Source organism: Salmo trutta, unplaced genomic scaffold (genome assembly GCF_901001165.1).
Source record: "Salmo trutta unplaced genomic scaffold, fSalTru1.1, whole genome shotgun sequence".
Lineage (NCBI taxonomy): Eukaryota > Metazoa > Chordata > Actinopteri > Salmoniformes > Salmonidae > Salmo > Salmo trutta.
The window spans coordinates 2,332,624-2,353,822 of record NW_021822962.1 but is presented as its reverse complement, the minus strand read 5'-3'; the positions used below and the strand labels follow the sequence as shown (position 1 = coordinate 2,353,822).

The 21,199-nt window shown below is 42.5% G+C and overlaps 2 protein-coding genes across 9 annotated transcripts in view; one reads left to right on the top strand and one right to left on the bottom strand.

Moving 5' to 3' along the window:
* Positions 1 to 485: 485 nt before the first annotated feature.
* LOC115187663 (RNA-binding protein 12B) lies at positions 486 to 19,640 on the bottom strand. Of its 8 annotated transcripts, none has more exons than XM_029746635.1 (8): positions 19,554 to 19,640; positions 18,847 to 18,938; positions 11,521 to 11,608; positions 10,777 to 10,852; positions 7,613 to 7,748; positions 6,930 to 7,317; positions 6,572 to 6,787; positions 489 to 2,948 (listed from the first exon to the last, which is right to left on the bottom strand). In XM_029746635.1, exons 7-8 carry the CDS (start codon positions 6,735 to 6,737, stop codon positions 946 to 948), a joined length of 2,169 nt encoding a protein of 722 aa, XP_029602495.1. In that variant the 5' UTR covers positions 6,738 to 6,787; positions 6,930 to 7,317; positions 7,613 to 7,748; positions 10,777 to 10,852; positions 11,521 to 11,608; positions 18,847 to 18,938; positions 19,554 to 19,640; the 3' UTR covers positions 489 to 945. The 8 variants fall into 8 exon arrangements, with proteins under 8 accessions (XP_029602494.1, XP_029602498.1, XP_029602499.1 ...); XM_029746636.1 differs by having other exon boundaries at positions 11,521 to 11,605; XM_029746634.1 differs by lacking the exons at positions 18,847 to 18,938; positions 19,554 to 19,640 and adding an exon at positions 12,227 to 12,655 and having other exon boundaries at positions 486 to 2,948; positions 11,521 to 11,737.
* LOC115187660 (histone-lysine N-methyltransferase SETD2) overlaps positions 19,595 to 21,199 on the top strand; it is a 47,975-nt gene continuing 46,370 nt past the window's right edge. Inside the window, exon 1 of the mRNA XM_029746629.1 lies at positions 19,595 to 19,717. The gene's annotated coding sequence lies outside the window, so the exon portion shown is untranslated. The remainder of the gene's footprint in view (positions 19,718 to 21,199) is intronic.

The window sequence follows — 21,199 nt, the reverse complement described above, 5'->3', positions numbered from 1 at the left end:
GCCACCCAGTTATTACTTCAAGGTTTAAAGTGGAAAACCATTTCTGTGAGAATAGTTAACATGGTTCACTGTAGTCCAACTCTTGGTTACTTCTGGAAATTGGGTAGCTGGAAGTAATGTAGGTGCAATTCACAGATTCTCAGTTAAGTGTGAAAGTCTCCTGCATTCTCAACGTTTTATTCTCACTGCTCCTGACGACCAAAATGTATACATCTGCATCAGAATAAAATAAAAAGGGAGTTAATGCAGACAGAGTCGCACCCCTTGCTTGTGTTAAATCCTGCATAACTTGGCGTATGAGTTGGGGAATACCTAACATATATAGATACTTAACCATTTGAGTGTGTGTGTCCAGCTAAAGCAAAATAACATGGCATTCAAGGCCATTCTGAGTCCAAAGACCACCAGATTGACCACAGGAAAAAATATATATAGGACCATGGGCAATGCAGTATTTATCATACAACAAAACGTCTTAGACAATCTTCAAAGACGATAACATGATGCATTTTAATCAAAGAATTTCCACTAAGTTTAATGGACAACTTTTACACTATATAATGCAATAAACATTTCAACAAATAATAGTTGCAAAATTAAGTTCTACCTTCACCCAGCTGTTAAAGAAAATACAATTTCAGGCAAATTTCACTAAAAGAAAAAGCTTCAGAAACAGGCTACATAGCAAGCAGGCGATGGGCAAAATACAAATAAACAATTGTTATTCTTTAAGGGGGGAAAAAAACAGACAAAAGGTTTGTCCGTTACACATGGAGTAGAAGGCTATACACACACACACACACAGTATTTTTAAAATCAAAAATTGTTCAGTCGCCATCTGTTGGAACCACCAAACTAACTAAATACAGTCCGAGATGTTCTTCCTAAAACGTCACAATTTAAAACCCAAAAAGGTTCTTTCATGTTCTATACGGAGGACAAATTTCACACAAAAACTAGTTTTACTTTTCTGCTGCCTATTGGTCTTCCACTCAATTCCTCAACTGCCATTAACGCCTCCAAGCGAGATTCAAAAACAACCGTTGCTGAGCCTTTGGGAATCCCTTTGTTGTCATACTGCAATGAGACCGATCCAGGAATTACACGATATCCAAAGCAAAAATCATAGATTTCTTCAATTCTGATAGTCCAAGGCAGATTAACCAGTTTCAGGCATGTTGGACCATCAAACTGCTGCGGTGCAGAAGGTCCATAGCCTCCATGTCTATGAGCAGAGCCATTGCCCCTGTTGTCAAGCAGAACAGGGTTTTTCATCATGTGAGAATCCAGACCCAGACTGCTGCCTCCATGAATATGAACCTGCAGGTCGTTCATAGGAAGATGGCCTATATCAGGGTTAACCCTGTAATCAGTGTACAGATGGGACATCGCCTCACTGTTCCTGGCCAAGTACCTCTCTGAGCTTCTCTCCATCTGTTGCTCTGTCACTGCAGGTTCACCAACACCAAATTCACACATCTGAGCCAGAGAAATGCATTTCAGGATGACATTTGTTCCAAGAAACCCTTGCCCATTCAGAGACTGTGCCCTCATAGCCTCCACCTCAGTCTGAAAGATCACCAAAGCCTCTCCAAGCCCATTGCCCTTATGGTCAAGCAGCAAAACAACAGCCTCCTCTGAGATCCTGAAGCCTAGGAAGAAGTCCACAATCTCAACTTTGCGCACGTCGAAAGGCAGGTTTCGCACATACAGGCAAATCTTCTCAGATTCACACGCATCCTTCTTGGTCTCTCTTGGAAGCCTTTCCTGAGATCTGCTGTAAGACCTTTCAGAGGGTGGTGCACCATCCATTGGATTTTCCCCAGATTCTAGCATGGCGACCATTTTCTCTTTCGAGATAGGAGAGATGTACACAATTCGTTTGAGAAATTTCTGCTTGTGAAGAGTCAAGGCAGCACAGTAGTCCCTCAGGCTTCTGAACAGCACAAATACGGAGCTCGTCTCTGATCCATACCTGTCAAGAAGGTGAAGGATCTGATCATACTTGAGGTCTGCATGATGGAAGATCTCCTTTATGTCCCTCTTCTCCACTAAGTAGGGAAGGTTTTCCACCAAGACACAGAACTCCTCATTGGGAGAAGAGGACTTTGTAGACCTGTAGGCCACTGGTGAGCGAGACCTAGCACGGTCTGGAGGATACCTCTCAGTGTGAGCTGACGAAGGCCCTCTTCTAAACTTACCACTGCTGTCTTTAGCAGGTTCCACACCACCACCTGCCTTAAACCACTGCTCTTCTGAGCTTGCATAGAGTTCCACAAACCTCGCTCCAATGTAATGCCGATCTCTTTTCAGACCCTCTCTAGCATCCAGTCTGGATTCGAACTTGACAATTCCTTTCCCATTTGGTTGGCCGCGATCATTTCTCATCATAATAATGTCCTCCAACACTAATCCGTCAAAGAAATTTCTCACATTCTCTTCGGTCGTAGTAAAAGGCATGCCTTGCATAAGCAAATACAAGTCATCTTGACTGCTTGGCTGTGAGGAAGGCTTTCGGGCGTGACTACGTACGTTACTGTAAGACACTGATCTACTGCCCATCTCCACGCGCTCTTTTCTTCCAGGTTCCTCATTCCTGCCTTCTTTTTCCGGTCTTCTGAAACCTTCCTTATACGGCCTCTTTTTGGTCACCTCAGGTTTTATACTTTGCTTGAGAACAGCCTGCATTTCTGATTTGCTGCTCAGCCGTAAGCGAACCTGAGAACCTTTGATGGATCCCTCTGAACGGGTCATCGCCCGCCTCGCGTCTTCATCGGAAGCAAAGATTATGAAAGCCTCCTCACGCTCCCCACCAATAATGTGCACCCCACCATCTGGGATTTTGAGGCCAGTGAAGAAATTGCGAACGTCCTCAGAACCTGCAGTGATTCTGAGCCCCTGTAAACGGATGACCACCGCCATTCCGACAACAGCACAAACAACAGCACCTGTAGACAGAGGGGTACATAATAGCATTATTGCAGAACAGTCCTGTGTCCAGCTCACCAATGCTCTCCAGACCATTCCACTATAACATCACCAAAACAGGTGACACCTTGAGAATGAAAACAGCAACTGAAAACGTTCTGAAAGGATTACGCTGTGCACAAATCTGAAGGTCCCAATACGACACTTAGGCCACTACAAAATGGAAACACCATAAAAAAAATGTACAGGCCTACAGGCAACAACGGTAAGTCGGAGATTCTAACATCTGAAAGATTAGTATGTCGTCTCCAGGAGTGACAAAGTTCAACCATTAAACTGGATGTCCCTTTCACGGATTGTTCCATCTCCAATCAGCGGTGCATACATTAAATGCATCAGGTATGAGCCTTCACCATAGTATAATGGCAGGCTTCCAATCTACAATTCCAGGCTTCACTTTACAACTATTCAATTGGATCAAGTGTTAAAAGGTTCACAAGTTTCATGCAATATTCTCCTTCGTTGAGTCACATATACACTATATGACCAAAGGTATGTGGAGACCTGCTCGTCGAACATGTAATTCCAAAACCACAGGCATTAATATGGAGTTGGTCCCCCCTTTGCTGAAATAACAGCCTCCAGTCTTCTGGGAAGGAGTTCCACTAGATGTTGGAACATTTCTGCGGGGAATTGCTTGCATTCAGCCACAAGAGCATTGGTGAGGTCGGGCAATTAGGATTGCCTCGCAGTCTGCATTCCAATTCATCCCAAAGGTGTTCAACGGTGTTGAGGTCAGGGCTCTGTGCAGACCAGTCAAGTTCTTCCACACGACAAACCATTTCTGTATGGACCTCACTTTGTGCACAGAATCATTGTCATGCTGAAACAGGAAAAGGCCTTCCCCAAATTGTTTCCACAAAGTTGGAAACAGAATAATCTAGAATGAAATTGTATGCTATAGTGTTAAGATTTCCCTTCACTGGAACTAAGAGACCTAGCCCGAACCATGAAAAACAGCCCCAGACCATTATTCCTCCTCCCCCAAAACGTTATAGTTGGCACTATGCAATGAGGCAGGTAGGGTTCTCCTGGCATCCGCCAAACCCAGATTTGTCCATCGGACTGCCAGATGGTGAAGCGTGATTCATCGCGCCAGAGAAGCATTTCCACTGCTCGAGTCCAATGGCGGCGAGCTTTACGCCACTCCAGCTGACACTTGGCATTGCGCATGGTGATCTTAGGTTCGTGTGCGGCTGCTCGGCCATGTGCTCGATTTTATACACCTGTCTGCAACGGGTGTGGCTGAAATGACAAAATCCACTAATTTGAAGGTGTATCCACATACTTTTGTATATATAGTGTATTTCTTCTCTGCGTCGCTGGCATGAAATTTTGTATTTGCCACAAACTCTCCAATCTATATCAGAAACAGGCATATATTCAGACCATCAGAATACCCAAACCACAAAAAAACGAAAGGCACAGCATTAACCAATCTCTGTAGATACTTAATATCTAGCAATAACCCATCAATCATTAGGCCTACATCTCGACATACCATACACCATAATTAATAAAGGGGGAATGACATTAGCCATGGATATAGTTAAGCACTTTTCGGACAGCGGAATATGGTCTAGTACCCCTCTGAGTACACCACTTGTCCCTGAAATCAAAGCGGCTAGTGTCTCCGGCAGCTGTTCCAAAGACTGTGACCATAGCAACGAAATAAACATTATCGACGTACGAACGAAGAAACGCTATAAGCATTCATAAAAAAGTATTTACACGCAACAGAAACGATAAATCCAAAAATGGATTAGGGGGGAAAAAATGGTATTGTTAAACGTGACTCTAAACTGACAAGTGTTTGCCAGCAGGCAAGTTAGCTGATCCCGCTGTTGGATGTAAGTGTTGATGTATCACCACGCAGGATACATGTTCTACTGTGATTGGTCAACAACGGCACCCCTTGAAAAATAAGAGCAGAATCCTATTTTCTCTGGCTGAGCGGCTTCCATGTGCACGAGAACAACCGACCGCTCCGCCTGGATAGAATTGTGCCACCCCGTGCTTTCAGTCCGTGCCTTTAATCCTTTTCTTTGATATGCATCAGTCCACAGAGAGTCAGATATGGGCTTTTCTAATACGGCAGTGTTGTTACTCCAGTCCATACACCCTGGTGTATTACTAATAAGGAAAGTGTTTCCATCACTACGGCTAAGGACTTGGAACAGTTACTCCGTGAGGTGTGTTAACCATGTTCGGGGAAAACAAGTCAAACTTTCCCAGGTCTGGCCCCAAGTCTGAGTAGGTTCACGGCCCAAGACCTTTAGATTTTTTGGGGCCAGGCCTCAGAGGTGGAAAAAACAAGTCTTATGACTTCAGTCCAAACACCGGGGTAAAGTCTATTGGAAATGCACCATAGGCATAAGAGTAATAGCTGGCATACTTGAGCATGATTGGTCGTTCTGCTGTACAAATCAAAAAGAAACTGCCCGCACCCAGCAGAGCTAAAAATGGTACCCTACTGTGACTGATACTAGTCAAAACAACTTCATGCCACAAAATACATTTAATGTCGAGCACACACACGCCATTGGTCAATTTAACGCAAACATATACTGACACCTTTAAAAATATCATTTGTGTAAACGAGATAGAGGACTTTTTACGGCGCGCGATATAAAAATGTCCATTCCCAGTCGCACACTGTGATTCAGGGTTTCATAATCAACCCACATTAACATAATTGGACGGCGACATTTCATTTAATAAGCCAAGTTAAATGCAGAGAAGAGAACCGTAACAAAGCAACCAGTGCGAGACACACATCTGGCTAGAACAATCAGTATACGTGAAACTAGCTAGAAAAACCAAAAGCTATGCCATTACTTGAGGAAACTAGCACACAGCCCACCATAGCAGGGTTCCTAACGTTAGCTAGCTAGCCACTGTGTATGATAGCCGGTTAGTTCACAGCTGAACACCCACATTGTCCGCGTTTTATTTACCTAAGAAAATGCACAAGCAAAATACACCATACAACACTAAAAACTGAATTATTATAAAAACGTCGCAATTTAACGTTAGCTAGCTACATGGCAGCTAGCGTAGCTAACAACGCTAGCTAGCAGGGCCTTGCAGCCTGGCTACTCGTAAAATAACGCTACACTAGCATGATAATTCCATCCCAAGAGTCATACCTAAGAGATAACTTACACAGGCAGCGAGAGAAAAAAAGTTATTTCTTATAAAATTTTACAAAAAAAACGAAAGGATGGCAGGAAAGAATAGATTTTGCCCTTCGAGTTTCAAACACGTTTGGAAATACGGAATCCTAGAGGGAGAAGTAAGCAGATCTCGCGTGTCATTTCTTCTTCTTTGGCATCATGGCGTTCACACATTTTGTTTGTGCATGTCGCCACCTACTTTGCGGTAGTGTGTGTTTATATATATATATATACACACACACACACACACACACACAGTACCAGTCCAAATTTGGACACACCTACTCATTCAAGGGATTTTCTTTATTTTTACTATTTTCTACATTGTAGAATAATAGGGAAGCCATCACAACTAAGAAATAACACACTCCAGAACGCAGCTCACTCTGTTCACACTTGACACCAACCTTCTTCAACACCCAATCTCCATTTTGTATCACCATCTTCCTCAAATTCCTCCTCAGAAATCCACCTTTCTGTATCCCTGTCCCAATATTCCTCAACTGCCAACATTGCTTGCGGCCTGCCCGCCAGAGTGACTGAAGAACAAAATATGGAGATTGTTCCGCCCATGTCCTTTGGGGGAGATGGTTTACTTTATGGGCTATTCATTTGTGAGACATCTGAAATACACAATGTATTACAAATTAAATATTTAATATCATCCAACACCTGAGACAGGAAAAAGGATAAAAAAAACTATAAAAAAAAACAATTGGGAATATTTGAGAGTACAATGACCATTGAAGCAAAGCCATAACCTACTTCTATGGCTCTGAATTGAAGTCCATAGTGCTTCATCATGTCCACTTCACACAAGTGTTAAGTTGACCTTATGACTGGTTTCCATTCCAACACTGCCATCATTCTTCAGACATATATGACAGACAGCTGCTTGACTTTTTATTAGCAGCCCTAACAGGATGTCACTGAGTGTCATATTCCTGCATGACAGCTGAGCATGCGTCCAAAGCCTGCTGAAAGTCCTGCTCCTTCACACCATAGTGCTGGTACCAGTGCAGGTAGGCCCTTGCTTGCAGCATCTCCACAGCAGGCTGCACAACGTGGCCGAACAGGCAGGAAACACTGCTGTGATTGGAGCAGACACTGAGGAGGCGAGAGGAAGGGGCGTCTCCCACCTTGTTCAAAGGGTCTGGAATCAAACACGAAGAAAAAAAACTCACTAATTGATAAGGGTTAAATCAGACAACTATTTTAGGATATACATTTTTATTTCATCAAATACATTTCTTCTCAGTTAATTCAATCAAAGGCTCATATTATCCAGAACCTTCTATTCTGATGCAATATCCCCAAGGCATACCAAGTCAGTTGTACAACTGAATGCATTCAACTGAATGCATTCAAATCTAGGGTACTTCTTTATGTTAAATAGCATCTTCCAATCATATATCTCATTTGTATCATATGACAGGCATATTGCTCACCAGTCCAGTGGTCAAGGGGAAAAGGGTTCCAAGAGACACATCGCTGCCCTTTTTTAAACTTCTGAAGTGCATTGGACATGAGGAAATAGCCACCCTTGTTGCCTCTGGCCACAGCCAACACTGCCAGGCTTCTATACTGAGAGCACAGTTAAGGGAAATAAAGATGGGATAAGATATCTAATCCATTTATTATTTTACATGCTCTGTAAACAACAGTGAAATGCTTACGTGTCCTTTTCCAACAATGCAGAGTTAAAAGATCTGTGAAGTTATTTGCCCACGGGGGACCAGTACGGAGAAAAACATGTATGAAATGAAATGTATGCATTCACTACTGTAAGTCGCTCTGGATAAGAGCGTCTGCTAAATGACAAAAATGTAAATGTAAATGTAAAAGATAAAAACAAATAAATAGAAATAGTGACACGAGGATTAAATAAATACACAGTGAAGATAACATGGCTATCTATATACAGAGAGTAGAAAATAACATGGCTATATACAGAGAGTAGAAAATAACATGGCTATAAACAGAGAGTAGAAAATAACATGGCTATTTACAGAGAGTAGATAATAACATGGCTATTTACAGAGAGTAGATAATAACATGGCTATTTACAGGGAGTAGAAAATAACATGGCTATTTACAGGGAGTAGAAAATAACATGGCTTTATACAGGGAGTAGAAAATATCATGGCTTTATACAGGGAGTAGAAAATATCATGGCTATATACAAGGAGTACCAGTACTGAGTTGATGTGCAGGGGTACGAGGTAGCTATGTACTAGAGGTCGACCGTTTATGATTTTTCAACGCCGATACCGATTATTGGAGGACCAGAAAAAGCCGATACTGATTAATCGGACGATTTGTTAAAATGTATTTGTAATAATGACAATTACAACAATACTGAATGAACACTTATTTTAACTTAATACATCAATAAAATCAATTTAGCCTCAAATAAATAATGAAACATGTTCAATTTGGTTTAAATAATGCAAAAACAAAAAGTGTTGGAGAAGAAAGTAAAAGTGCAATATATGCCATGTAAGAAAGCTAACGTTTAAGTTCCTTGCTCAGAACATGGGAACATATGAAAGCTGGTGGTTCCTTTTAACATGAGTCTTTAATATTCCCAGGTAAGAAGTTTTAGGTTGTAGTTATTATAGGAATTATAGGACTATTTTTCTCTATACGATTTGTATTTCATATACATTTGACTATTGGATGTCTTTATAGGCACTTTAGTATTGCCAGTGTAACAGTATAGCTTCCGTCCCTCTCCTCACTCCTACCTGGGCTCGAAGCAGGAACACATCGACAACAGCCACCCTCGAAGCAGCATTACCCATGCAGAGCAAGGGGAACAACTACTCTAAGTCTCAGAGCGAGTGACGTTTGAAACGCTATTAGCACGCACCCCGCTAACTAGCTAGCCATTTCACATCGGTTACACCAGCCTAATCTAGGGAGTTGATAGGCTTGAAGTCATAAACAGCGTAATGCTTGAAGCATTGCGAAGAGCTGCTGGCAAAACGCACGAAAGTGCTGTTTGAATGAATGCTTACTAGCCTGCTGGTGCCTACCATCGCTCAGTCAGACTGCTCTATCAAATCATAGACTTAATTATAATATAATAAACACACACGGGTGGCATCCATAAGTGTAAATATTCCTGTTACATTGCACAACCTTCAATGTTATGTCATAATTACGTACAATTCTGGCAAATTAGTTCGCAACGAGCCAGGCGGCCCAAACTGTTGCATATACCCTGACTCTGCGTGCAATGAATGCAAGAGAAGTGACACAATTTCACCTGGTTAATATTGCCTGCTAACCTGGATTTCTTTTAGCTAAATATGCAGGTTTAAAAATATATACTTTTCTGTATTGATTTTAAGAAAGGCATTGGTGTTTATGGTTAGGTACATTCGTGCAACGATTGTGCTTTTTTCGAAACTGCGCTTTTGTTAAATCATCCCCCGTTTGACGAAGTCGGCTGTCTTTGTTAAGAAGAAATAGTCTTCACACAGTTCACAACGAGCCAGGCGGCCCTAACTGCTGCATATACCCTGACTCTGTTACAAGAGAAGTGACACATTTTCCCTAGTTAAAAGAAATTCATGTTAGCAGGCAATATTAACTAAATATGCAGGTTTCAAAATATATAGTTGAGTATTGATTTTAAGAAAGGCATTGATGTTTATGGTTAGGTACACGTTGGAGCAACGTGTACCTAAGCGATTATATGCAACGCAGGACAGGCTAGATAAACTAGTAATATCATCAACCATGTGTAGTTAACTAGTGATTATGATTGATTGTTTTTTATAAGATAAGTTTAATGCTAGCTAGCAACTTACCTTAGCTTCTTACTGCATTCTCGTAACAGGCAGGCTCCTCGTGGAGTGCAATGTAAAGCAAGTGGTTAGAGCGTTGGACTAGTTAACCGTAAGGTTGCAAGATTGAATAACCTAAGCTGACAAGGTAAAAATCTTTCGTTCTGCCACTGAACAAGGCAGTTAACCCACCGTTCCTAGGCCGTCATTGAAAATAAGAATGAGTTTTTAACTGACTTGCCTAGTTAAATAAAGGTGTAAAAATAAAAATAAATAAAAAAAGAAATCGGCCAAATCGGTGTCCAAAAATACCGATTTACGATTGTTATGAAAACTTGAAATCGGCCCTAATTAATCGGCCATTCCGATTAATCGGTCGACCTCTACTATGTACTGTACATATAGGTTGGGGTCACGTTACTAGGCAACAGGATATATATAAGACAGTAGCAACAGCGCATGTGTGTGTGTGTGTGCATTAGGGCGTCAGTGTAAGTATGTGTGAGTGTGTGGGTAGAGTCCAGTATGTGTGCATAGAGTCAGTGCAAAATAGGGTCACTGCAGGGAGCCATTTGATTAGCTATTTAGCAGTCTTATGGCTTGGGGGTAGAAGCTGTTCAGGGTGCTGTTGGTTCCAGACTTGGTGCATTGGTACCACTTGCCGTGCGGTAGCAGAGAGAACAGTCTATGACTTCGGTGTGAGAGATTTCCAAACACAGGCCTATTGATTTCAGGGCAAATTTGCCATAAAAAAATCACCATTGATCTTAAAAACAGCAATTGGAGTTGAATCTGGACAATAGTTTGACAAAGGATACAGATTTCCCTGTGGGGGAAAGCTGAGGAACAGGCTGGAGGGTGCAGCTGGCCAAGGATTCCCAGCGAGTCTTCTCACTGAAGTGGGGGAGGCATCACAATGCATACAGGGTAAGTCCCATATGGCACCCTGCTCCCTGTGTAGTGCACTACTTTTGACCAGAGACCTGTGGGGGCCCTAGTCAAAAGTAGTCCACTATAAATAGAAGGGTGCCATTCGGACATAAACAAACACTTTTGCTGAGAGGACAGCAATTCCCTATGTATTAAACAATTCAACTGATCCATCCAAACACTGTACTTACACATGTAATTACAATGTAATAAAGACATGAGATTTTACAATAAGTCTATCAGATCGACATCATAGTTTGGCTGCAGGTAAAGGGTAAAGGGAGTTTAGCTGCAGGTAAAGTGCACACAGACCTAATCAGTTCCCAGGGCTCCAAACCTAAAGTCAGGCCACTGGAGAAACCACCAACATCAGCAATTTACACTGAGGGACAATTGAATTGACATGTATTTAATACAAGGCAGTAGCAACAAAATGCTGTGGCCAGCAGAGTAGAACGTATTGCCCTTCTATCACAATGTAGTCATTGTCCTTGGGATGCATCCCAAATGGAACCCTGTTCCCTACATAGTGCACTACTTTTGTCAAGGGCTATGGTCAAAAGTAGTGCACTATATAGGGAATAGGGTGCCATTTGGGATACAAAACCTAGTGTCTGACTATGGGTACCTACCTGACTGTGGTGAGGCTGTGGACTGGCAGCAGTAGTCTAGCCATGCATGAGGCGATGTGTGTATTCATCACAGAGAGGGATTCTGCTGCTGGTGGAACAACAGAGAGAGAGAGAGAGAGAGAGAGAGAGGATGATGTGCTCATGAGCGCCCTCTGTAGGGCCTGGGCTCGGGGTCAGGACCGGGTCATTATGAAACAGGAGCACACTGTCAGCAGACCTGCAGGCAGGAGAGGACCAGGGCCCGTATTCATAAAACTTCTCAAAGTGCTGATCAAGGATCAGTTTTGCCTTTTAGATCATAGTCACTATTCTATCCTACATGTTCTCGATATACTAAATATTCTATCCACATACTGTCCATAATGTCTCTATATCCCATCACACATTTATACTTTTATTAATTCCATTATTTTAGATTTGTGTGTACGGATGTGAATAGCTAGATATTACTGAACTTTTGGAGCTAGGAACACAAGCATTTACCTACACCCGCAATAACCTCTACTAAATATGTGTATGCGACCAATAAAATATAATTTGATGTTGAATCAGATTATTATGGACAGGGAGGACCTAATCCTAGATCAGCAGTCCTACTAAAGCTTTATGAATACAGGCCCAGGGCTGACTCAAAACTACACATTTGGTATTCCTTTTGTGTTTAGTATTATTGGGCAATGAAGGCTACTTTTGACTCAAAGAAGACCTTTGCAGTGAGGCTAAACTCAGCAGTGTGTTGTAGTGTTGAACGGGACTCTCTTCACTTTGGTGCGGCGCCACTGATACAGTCAAAATGTGACCGGCGGGAAACGTGTCACGGATCTCCTCACACAGCTTGAAACTGAGCCCTGGAACAATGACAGCACAAACATTCCGCAAACTCATCATTGTCAATTATGTTATGCTGCCTAGATGACTAGACGTTTCCTATCAGCATAAAGGACATTTCTCTGAAGATCGCGACTACACACCATCAGGGCCAGTTTCCCAGACAATACGTTCAGTCCTGGACTACAAAGCTATTTCAATAGAGATTCTACATTGACTGTGTTGTTTAGTCCAGGACTAGGCTTAATCTGTGTCTGCGAAACTGGCCCTTACTGTTCACTGACCTCTGTGTTGCTAACATTTATGATAGCAAATTTCAATTTACAAAAAAAAAAACGTTTTCGTCTTTTGAACTTCTAGTCATGAAATCTATGCAGCCTACTCAATCACTTTTTATAGCTACTGTTTACAGGCCTCCTGGGCCATATACAGCGTTCCTCACTGAGTTCCCTGAATTCCTATCGGACCTTGCAGTCATAGCAGATAATATTCTAATTTTTGGTGACTTTAATATTCACATGGAAAAGTCCACAGACCCACTCCAAAAGGCTTTCGGAGCCATCATCGACTCAGTGGGTTTTGTCCAACATGTCTCCGGACCTGCTCACTGCCACAGTCATACTCTGGACCTAGTTTTGTCCCATGGAATAAATGTTGTGGATCTTAATGTTTTTCCTCATAATCCTGGACTATCGGACCACCATTTTATTACGTTTGCAATTGCAACAAATAATCTGCTCAGACCCCAACCAAGGATCATCAAATGTCGTGCTATAAATTCTCAGACAACCCAAAGATTCCTAGATGCCCTTCCAGACTCCCTCCGCCTACCCAAGGACGTCAGAGTACAAAAATCAGCTAACCACCTAACTGAGGAACTCAATTTAACCTTGTGCAATACCCTAGATGCAGTCGCACCCCTAAAAACAAAAAACATTTGTCATAAGAAACTAGCTCGCTGGTATACAGAAAATACCCGAGCTCTGAAGCCAGCATCCAGAAAATTGGAACGGAAATGGCGCCACACCAAACTGGAAGTCTTCCGACTAGCTTGGAAAGACAGTACCGTGCAGTATCGAAGAGCCCTCACTCCTGCTCGATCATCCTATTTTTCCAACTTAATTGAGGAAAATAAGAACAATCCTACATTTCTTTTTGATACTGTCGCAAAGCTAACTAAAAATCAGCATTCCCCAAGAGAGGATGGCTTTCACTTCAGCAGTGATAAATTCATTAACTTCTTTGAGGAAAAGATCATGATCATTAGAAAGCAAATTACAGACTCCTTTTTAAATCTGCGTATTCCTCCAAAGCTCAGTTGTCTTGAGTCTGCACAACTCTGCCAGGACCTAGGATCAAGGGAGACACTAAAGTGTTTTAGTACTATATCTCTTGACACAATGATGAAAATAATCATGGCTGCTAAACCTTCAAGCTGCATACTGGACCCTATTCCAACTAAACTACTGAAAGAGCTGCTTCCTGTGCTTGGCCCTCCTATGTTGAACATAATAAACGGCTCTCTATCCACCGGATGTGTACCAAACTCACTAAAAGTGGCAGTAATAAAGCCTCTCTTGAAAAAGCCAAACCTTGAACCAGAAAATATTTTAAAAAACTATCAGCCTATATCGAATCTCCCATTCATCTGAAAAATGTTAGAAAAAGCTGTTGCGCAGCAACTCACAGCCTTCCTGAAGACAAACAATGTATACGAAATGCTTCAGTCTGGTTTTAGAACCCATCATAGCACTGAGACTGCACTTGTGAAGGTGGTAAATGACCTTTTAATGGCGTAAGACCGAGGCTCTGCATCTGTCCTCGTGCTCCTAGACCTTAGTGCTGCTTCTGATACAATCGACCACCACATTCTTTTTGAGAGATTGGAAACCCTAATTGGTCTACACGGACAAGTTCTGGCCTGGTTTAGATTTTATCTGTCGGAAAGATATCAGTTTGTCTCTGTGGATGGTTTGTCCTCTGACAAATCGACTGTAAATGTCAGTGTTCCTCAAGGTTCCGTTCTGGGACCACTATTGTTTTCACTATATGTTTTACCTCTTGGTGATGTCATTCAGAAACGTAATGTTAACTTTCACTGCTATGCGGATGACACACAGCTGTACATTTCTATGAAACATGGTGAAGCCCCAAAATTGCCCTCACTGGAAGCCAGTGTTTCAGACATAAAGAAGTGGATGGCTGCAAATTTTCTACTTTTAAACTTGGACAAAACAGAGATGATTGTTCTAGGTCCCAAGAGGGGCTGTGCTTTGGCAAAGTGGGTGGGGTTATATCCTGCCCGTTTGGCCATGTCCGGGGGTGTCGTCGGACGGGGCCACAGTGTCTCCCGACCCCTCCCGTCTCAGCCTCCAGTATTTATGCTGCAGTAGTTTATGTGTCGGGGGGCTAGGGTCAGTCTGTTATATCTGGAGTATTTCTCCTGTCTTATCCGGTGTACTGTGTGAATTTAAGTATGCTCTCTCTAATTCTCTCTCTCTCTCTCTTTCTCTCTCTCTCTCTAGGAGGACATGAGCCCTAGGACCATGCCTCAGGACTACCTGGCCTGATGACTCCTTGCTGTCCCCAGTCCACCTGGCCGTGCTGCTGCTCCAGTTTCAACTGTTCTGCCTGCGGCTATGGAACCCTGACCTGTTCACCAGACGTGCTACCTGTCCCAGACCTGCTGGGACCTGCTTCTTCCTAGTTTCTGGCCTTTCTAGGGAGTTTTTCCTAGCCACCGTGCTTCTACACCTGCATTGCTTGCAGTTTGGGGTTTTAGGCTGGGTTTCTGTACAGCACTTTGAGAAATCAGCTGATGTAAGAAGTGCTTTATAAATACATTCCTTATGCTTGAGCCATGCCTGCATCTCAAATGTTTCCCTATGAAGTGCACTTCTTTGAGTAGAGCCCTATATCTCTATGAACACTAGTCAAAGGTAGGGCACTACATAGAGAACAGGGTGTCATTTGGGACAGGTCCCATGTTTACCCACCAGATCCTGTGCCCCCACTCAGGTTGTGAAGTAGCACCGATTCCACCATAGTAATTAATCTTTCTCTCCACCTCCATCGTCTGCTGGAGTAAACTATTACTCTCCTCGCCCCAATGTTCATTGTAACCCAGTGGGTTTAAATAGCGTATCATAACAACTCAGAACATTCTGTAAAAGGTATAGGGCTCGACAGTGCGAGTATTTCACTCGCATTTGCCCCTAAAAATAGATTTGTGCTAACCGAAAAAAATATTTACGAGCACAGTGTGCGAGTAAAGATTACAACGTACCGTAATCTATTTTTTTTCTTCCCACAAGCGGCATGCGCCAACCACAGTAGGGTTTTCAGTGATGACGCAGTCCAGTCAGAGTGAGAGAAAGGTGAACAACACTGGAAAAAAGTATCGGTATAGGCTATAAATTAACATGCAGACATCGCTAAAAATGACGCCCATTCAATTTTATTTTAAGCGAAAAAGAGACGAGGAGAAAGAGTAATCAGGCGAGGGAGATTACGTTAGCGAAGCTACCGTGACCCCCTCTGTCACTTCAACGTCCACTGTAGCCGGCGGAGGGAGAACATATAGATTCAATGCGAATTGGCTCAAAATGTTCCCATGGCTAGAGTTAGAAAACAATGTCATGTTCGGCAAATATTGTAGAGGGCAGAAACAGGCGGGAAACTCGTCCATCGTGTCAGGAAACGCGCATCTGAAAAGAGATATAGCGCAGCGAAACATAACATCTCGCGGCGGCATAACCAGTGCAGAGATCTGTACCTGTTAAGACACCATAACGCACGGTGTCAGCAGCCTTGATGAGGCAAGTGCTGCTGTCTGAGGAGAAGAGGAGACAGCTGAAAATAAACATACCATACTACATTTCGAAAGAACCTTTAGTCAAATTTGGTCGGACAACCGACCTCGGAACACTCCCATGCCATTGGTAAATTGTTTCTCTTTATAGGCTTTATTTTTGTGTAAAGATTAATCATTATTCATAATGGAGATACAAACTAAATTCTAAGAAATACTTTTGTGTAATTGTTTTTTTGTGTTGTCCATTCGAGGTGTTTTGGATGCCACAAAGGCCGCATTTTGTGCTGTTTGCCCAGAGGAGGATGGAGGGTCATGGATGAAGAAGTGCATCTCCTTCAGGGCAGATGGTGCCACCAGGGGGAGTGATTGACCACTTGCAGAGAGGCAGGGGGGCATATAATCCCAATCCACTGTATGCCACATAGATTTGTAACTAATAAATGATCTGATTTAGTTTTATTTGCTAGCAGAGAATGTTAAACAATACAGTGTGTGTCTGTGTGTGCGCTAAGTGCTGGAATGGTAAATACCACAGAATTATTGTTTTCTGTTGGCACAAGAGATGGGGGGGTGAATTGTTTGGAAGATTCTGTTCTGACTTTCACAGGCTAGAGCTGGCAATACTGACCATTCAGAAGAAAGAGCCAAATGTGTCTGTCGTGTAAGATCTTCTGAATCTAATATGGAAAAAGTATCACTTCAGCGGAAAATCCAAACGAGAGCTCTATGTTCTCGGGCAAGAGCTCGATGTGGATATTTGCACACCGTCTAGCGTCAAGGGAACTCGCTGGATCCCCCATGCCCAAGGACCTTGCCGCTGACGAAGGCCAGTACTCCATTGTTTTGCAACACATCAACAACAGCGGAAGTACAAGGGCGGGCAAAGATGGTCAGTTTTACACAGGAAATGTAATACCACACTAGTTTTAAAAAAATAGGTTCAAGACTCAAATGAACTTTCAGATTCAAGTAATTTACAGGTGATAGTTTTACTCACTACTTAACAGATAAAGCGGGAAATGGAGAATGCACTCGTGTATTCTGCCATTTTCTCTGACATGTTTGAGGAGCTATCCTCACTTAGCCTCACCCTGCAAAGAAATGACCTGATCCTCCCCCAAGCCACGTCAGAGTTGAGGAAGACAGTGACCAGACTGGAAGCACTAAAGCTTAAGGCAAAGGCAGGAGACATGCTGGAGAAGATCCAGACCATGCTTGCTCAGCAGCAGGGTGATGAGAGGAGATTCCAGGTGTGTTAGGATGAGAGCTTGTTAGGATGCAAGAGAAATCGATTATTAAAATTGATGATTAAGACAGATTCTCAGTGTGAGAATCAATGTATTTGTTGCCCAATAGAACGATTTGAAGAGAAGGAGGGAAATGCAGTGGAGAAGTCTTTAAAAAATGTTTATGGGAGACAGACAAATGGCCAGACATTTCATTGTTTGTGTGTGTGTGTGTTATTTCTGTTAAAGGGTATAACACTGAAGGGTAATCTGAAAGGCTTCACGGACCTCACCAATCCCTAGCTGAAGCAGCACATGGAGGTGGCCATCAACATCGGCGTGGATTATCTCAAAGCCAGGTTTGGTGGTTTGCTGAAGGATGCGGGTGTCCAGACCCCAGTGGTCTTTCAGAGTGCTTAACCCTGACACATGGCCAGAAGACCAGGCCAGCCTTCTCACCTTTGGCAATGATGGTGTGGCAGACCTGATGAGGCATTTCAAGGAGCCTCTAGAGAGATAAGAATTTATTTGACACTGCATTGCCATATGAGACAATGTTATGTTTGCATATTTGCAAACTCACTTGCACTGTTAAATCCTGCAGATCGGGGTGCAACATGGCTGCAATCCAGGATGAGTGGCAAGGGCTGAATAGCCTGGTCAGCCACAATTTCAAAGATAAGTCTTACAGTGGCATGTGGGAGACCATGTTGACAAAGGACCCCTACAGGCACGATTACAAGGTAGACTTAACAGTCCTGAGTGGTTATGTAAGGTATCCTTCTATGGTTGATTTTGATAAGTTAATGGTAAGATTTAAATTAAATTGAAAGAAATCATCTTTTCCCTAGAACATAGTGGAGTTGGTGCAGCTTCTGCTGGTGCTGCCCATTACAGCCACCCAGTGTGAGCGAGGCTTCTCTGTGCAGAACTGGATTAAGAATTCGACAAGAAGCTGCCTTGGGGTCTCCAACACCGAAGACCTAATGAGGATCAGCCTGGAGCGGTCTTCTGTCGAGGAGTTGGATCACACTCCTGCCATGGACCGCTGGCTGACCTCTAAGCATGCCAGACGGCCAACATACAGAAGCAGCTGGACAACTTATATCCTTTGCGTCTAGTAGCCATGGGTCAATGTGTGATTTTGGTGGTATGTGCTGTTGCACAGATGTGTGTCCCTTAGTACACTCATGCAGTATAAATATGGATGTAATAAATTGTTTATTAATAAACTCTGTGTTACTTGAACATTTTTCATTGTGCTCCTAAATTTATTTGTGTGCTTCTACATTTTTTTACATTTAGAAGCACATGTACTCCTTGGGGAAAAAGTTAGCATAGAGCCCTGGTACCACTCACAAGCTATTTAGGGATTGTTCAAGTACCCTGTTCAAGTGTGCACAGTCACTATGGTACTGAAAACTACATGCAATGATACTTTTATTCTAAATTGATCACCTGTCATTCTGCTTGCTCTGGCCTGCACCACTTGGTAATGAGCCTCCATTCCAAGCCCAGCTGGTTTCCACACTGGCCAACCTGAATCACAACTGCAGACATCAATCAGTATGGTCTTGCTGTGATCAAGCTAGCACAACTGTGCTCCGATAAACAAATCACGAGGAACATCCTTTTTTTCTCTACATAAACATTGAGCTTGTATGGTAACTAGCTATGTCAAGTAACTAACTGAATATCTATCACATTAGACTTGTATCACACATAGCTAGCTAAACATGAACGTAGGCTACCTACAAACAGTGGGGTGTTTGTTACAAACAATCCGAGCGCCAGGTGATAAACGTTAGCGTCGTTCCACAAGCAGAACTTCCAGACACTTGGACGTTGCCAGTCTGCACGTTATTACCAAGCTAGATAGTTGGTGGGAAACAGTGGGAAAGCTAAAAATACATTTAAAAAACTATATTTTATCGTCATGATGGAATGTCGAGAGGGGAGGAGTCGCCGTTGTAGCACGGCATTTCTAGCAATTTAGCTAGGTAGCCATTGTCAAAAGAAAATATAACGTTAGCCAACAAAATTGTGCAACCTAGCTAGAAATGACATGTTTAACTAGCTAGCTATTTATTTTTTAGAATACATCACCAAATTGAGTAGTAATCACACCTTTCACCGCTTTTCTGATTAATAGGCTAGGTACTTACAGTTAGCTAGCTGGGTAGAATTTCGAACCCGAATACCCCGTGTGGATTTGACGTCGGCAGTGCTTGATGTTTTTCAGCCAAGACGAGAGCCGGAGCTGTTTGTTATCGGCGTAAGGTTAACGTTAGAAGATGGGGGACCTTTATGACCCAGAGCACCCGAAAGAGTGAGTATTTGGCTGGCTTATTTTCTGTATTTTTTTGTTGATGATTGATTGGGCTTGCCATAATACACAACTTCCAAGGTGTTATTAGTTACAAGCTAGCTAGCTACCAGCTAACGTTAGCTTAACCGTTTCCATGCACGCTACGCTAGTTAGCTTTCCAGTCTAGTTTCCTACACAACTAGTGTTGGAGTACCTTTGTGGCCACATAGCTATGTTTCATGGTAGATGGCAAACTATGGTAAAGTGGCATATTGTATTTAGTTAATGCGACATGATCTCAACCCACCTATGTACACCGGCAGCTAGCCTTCAATTTAGTTAACACGACCAGATCTTTCACACAACCAAGTATAGTTAGCCACCAATGTTGCCAGCTAGCTAACTAACGTTGCTGGATGTATTTAGTAATGGACAATGCATTGGTTGCAAGCTAGCTAGTTAGATGTTGTGCAAATTACTTTTGGGAACAGACAGTTACGTTTACAACACAAACATTACTCGGTTATTAACTAAGTTGTGCTAACTTGGATATTTAGTTAGCTAACGTTAGCCAATTCGGTCACCCCCCACCACAACAGGCCTCACTTGCAGGCCTCGACTCCTCGTTGTAGAATGTTAGACCCGGTCTTATGGAGTAGAATTATAGAAACTCCATGCCATTCAAGTGTATACATTTTTGTGTATGTATTTAACGTTAACCAGTTCACAGAAGAGGCCGTTGGCTCTGTTGTTGAGCTCATCTGTGTAACGTTACATATTAAACTAATCGGTCACCCCACATTTGCAAGCTGTGTGATGAAAAGATTGTCATGTCGCCTTGTCTTCTCGCTGTTGGTGTAGATAACCTTGCTATATGTGATTTAGTGGAAGCGTCAAAACATTTCTGAATAATGTTTTTGAATTGTGTTCTTTTCTCTACGGTGTTATATCGCAAGACAGCTACTCGGCTCCTCTATCATGAGCTAATCACTTGCTTTCAATCCACTGACTACTATGAATGTCAATGCGAGCAATGGCTTCCTCTTTCTGCCAAATTGAAATGATAGATAATGCCGTTAAACAGACATGTCGTTTCTGACCAACGGTCAGAGGAAACGGGTCTATGTGATACATACTCTTATTTAATGGCATTTAGTAAGAATTGTAGCTAGAACCACCATGTAAACACTTGGTGGATTTAGGCATAATTTATACATCTACATTTGGCATAGGCACCATTCTTCTATTTTACTCGTGTTGTAAGTGTTGTGGCATGCCGCTGGGCCCTTCAGGCAGAAAACAATCATCTGCAGAGTTGACATATACACAGTTTATTCATAGGCTATAGCTACTGGCCGTAGTTTGTGGTCAACGTTTAAACTGGTGTTCATTTGCACAGAAAACAGTTTGCGCATTTTCTAGTCAAAGCTTTGTTACAAGCAACTTCCAGTGTTGAACATGTGGTGGTCATAAGGTAAACAAATGCAGCCAGATGTTCTTTGA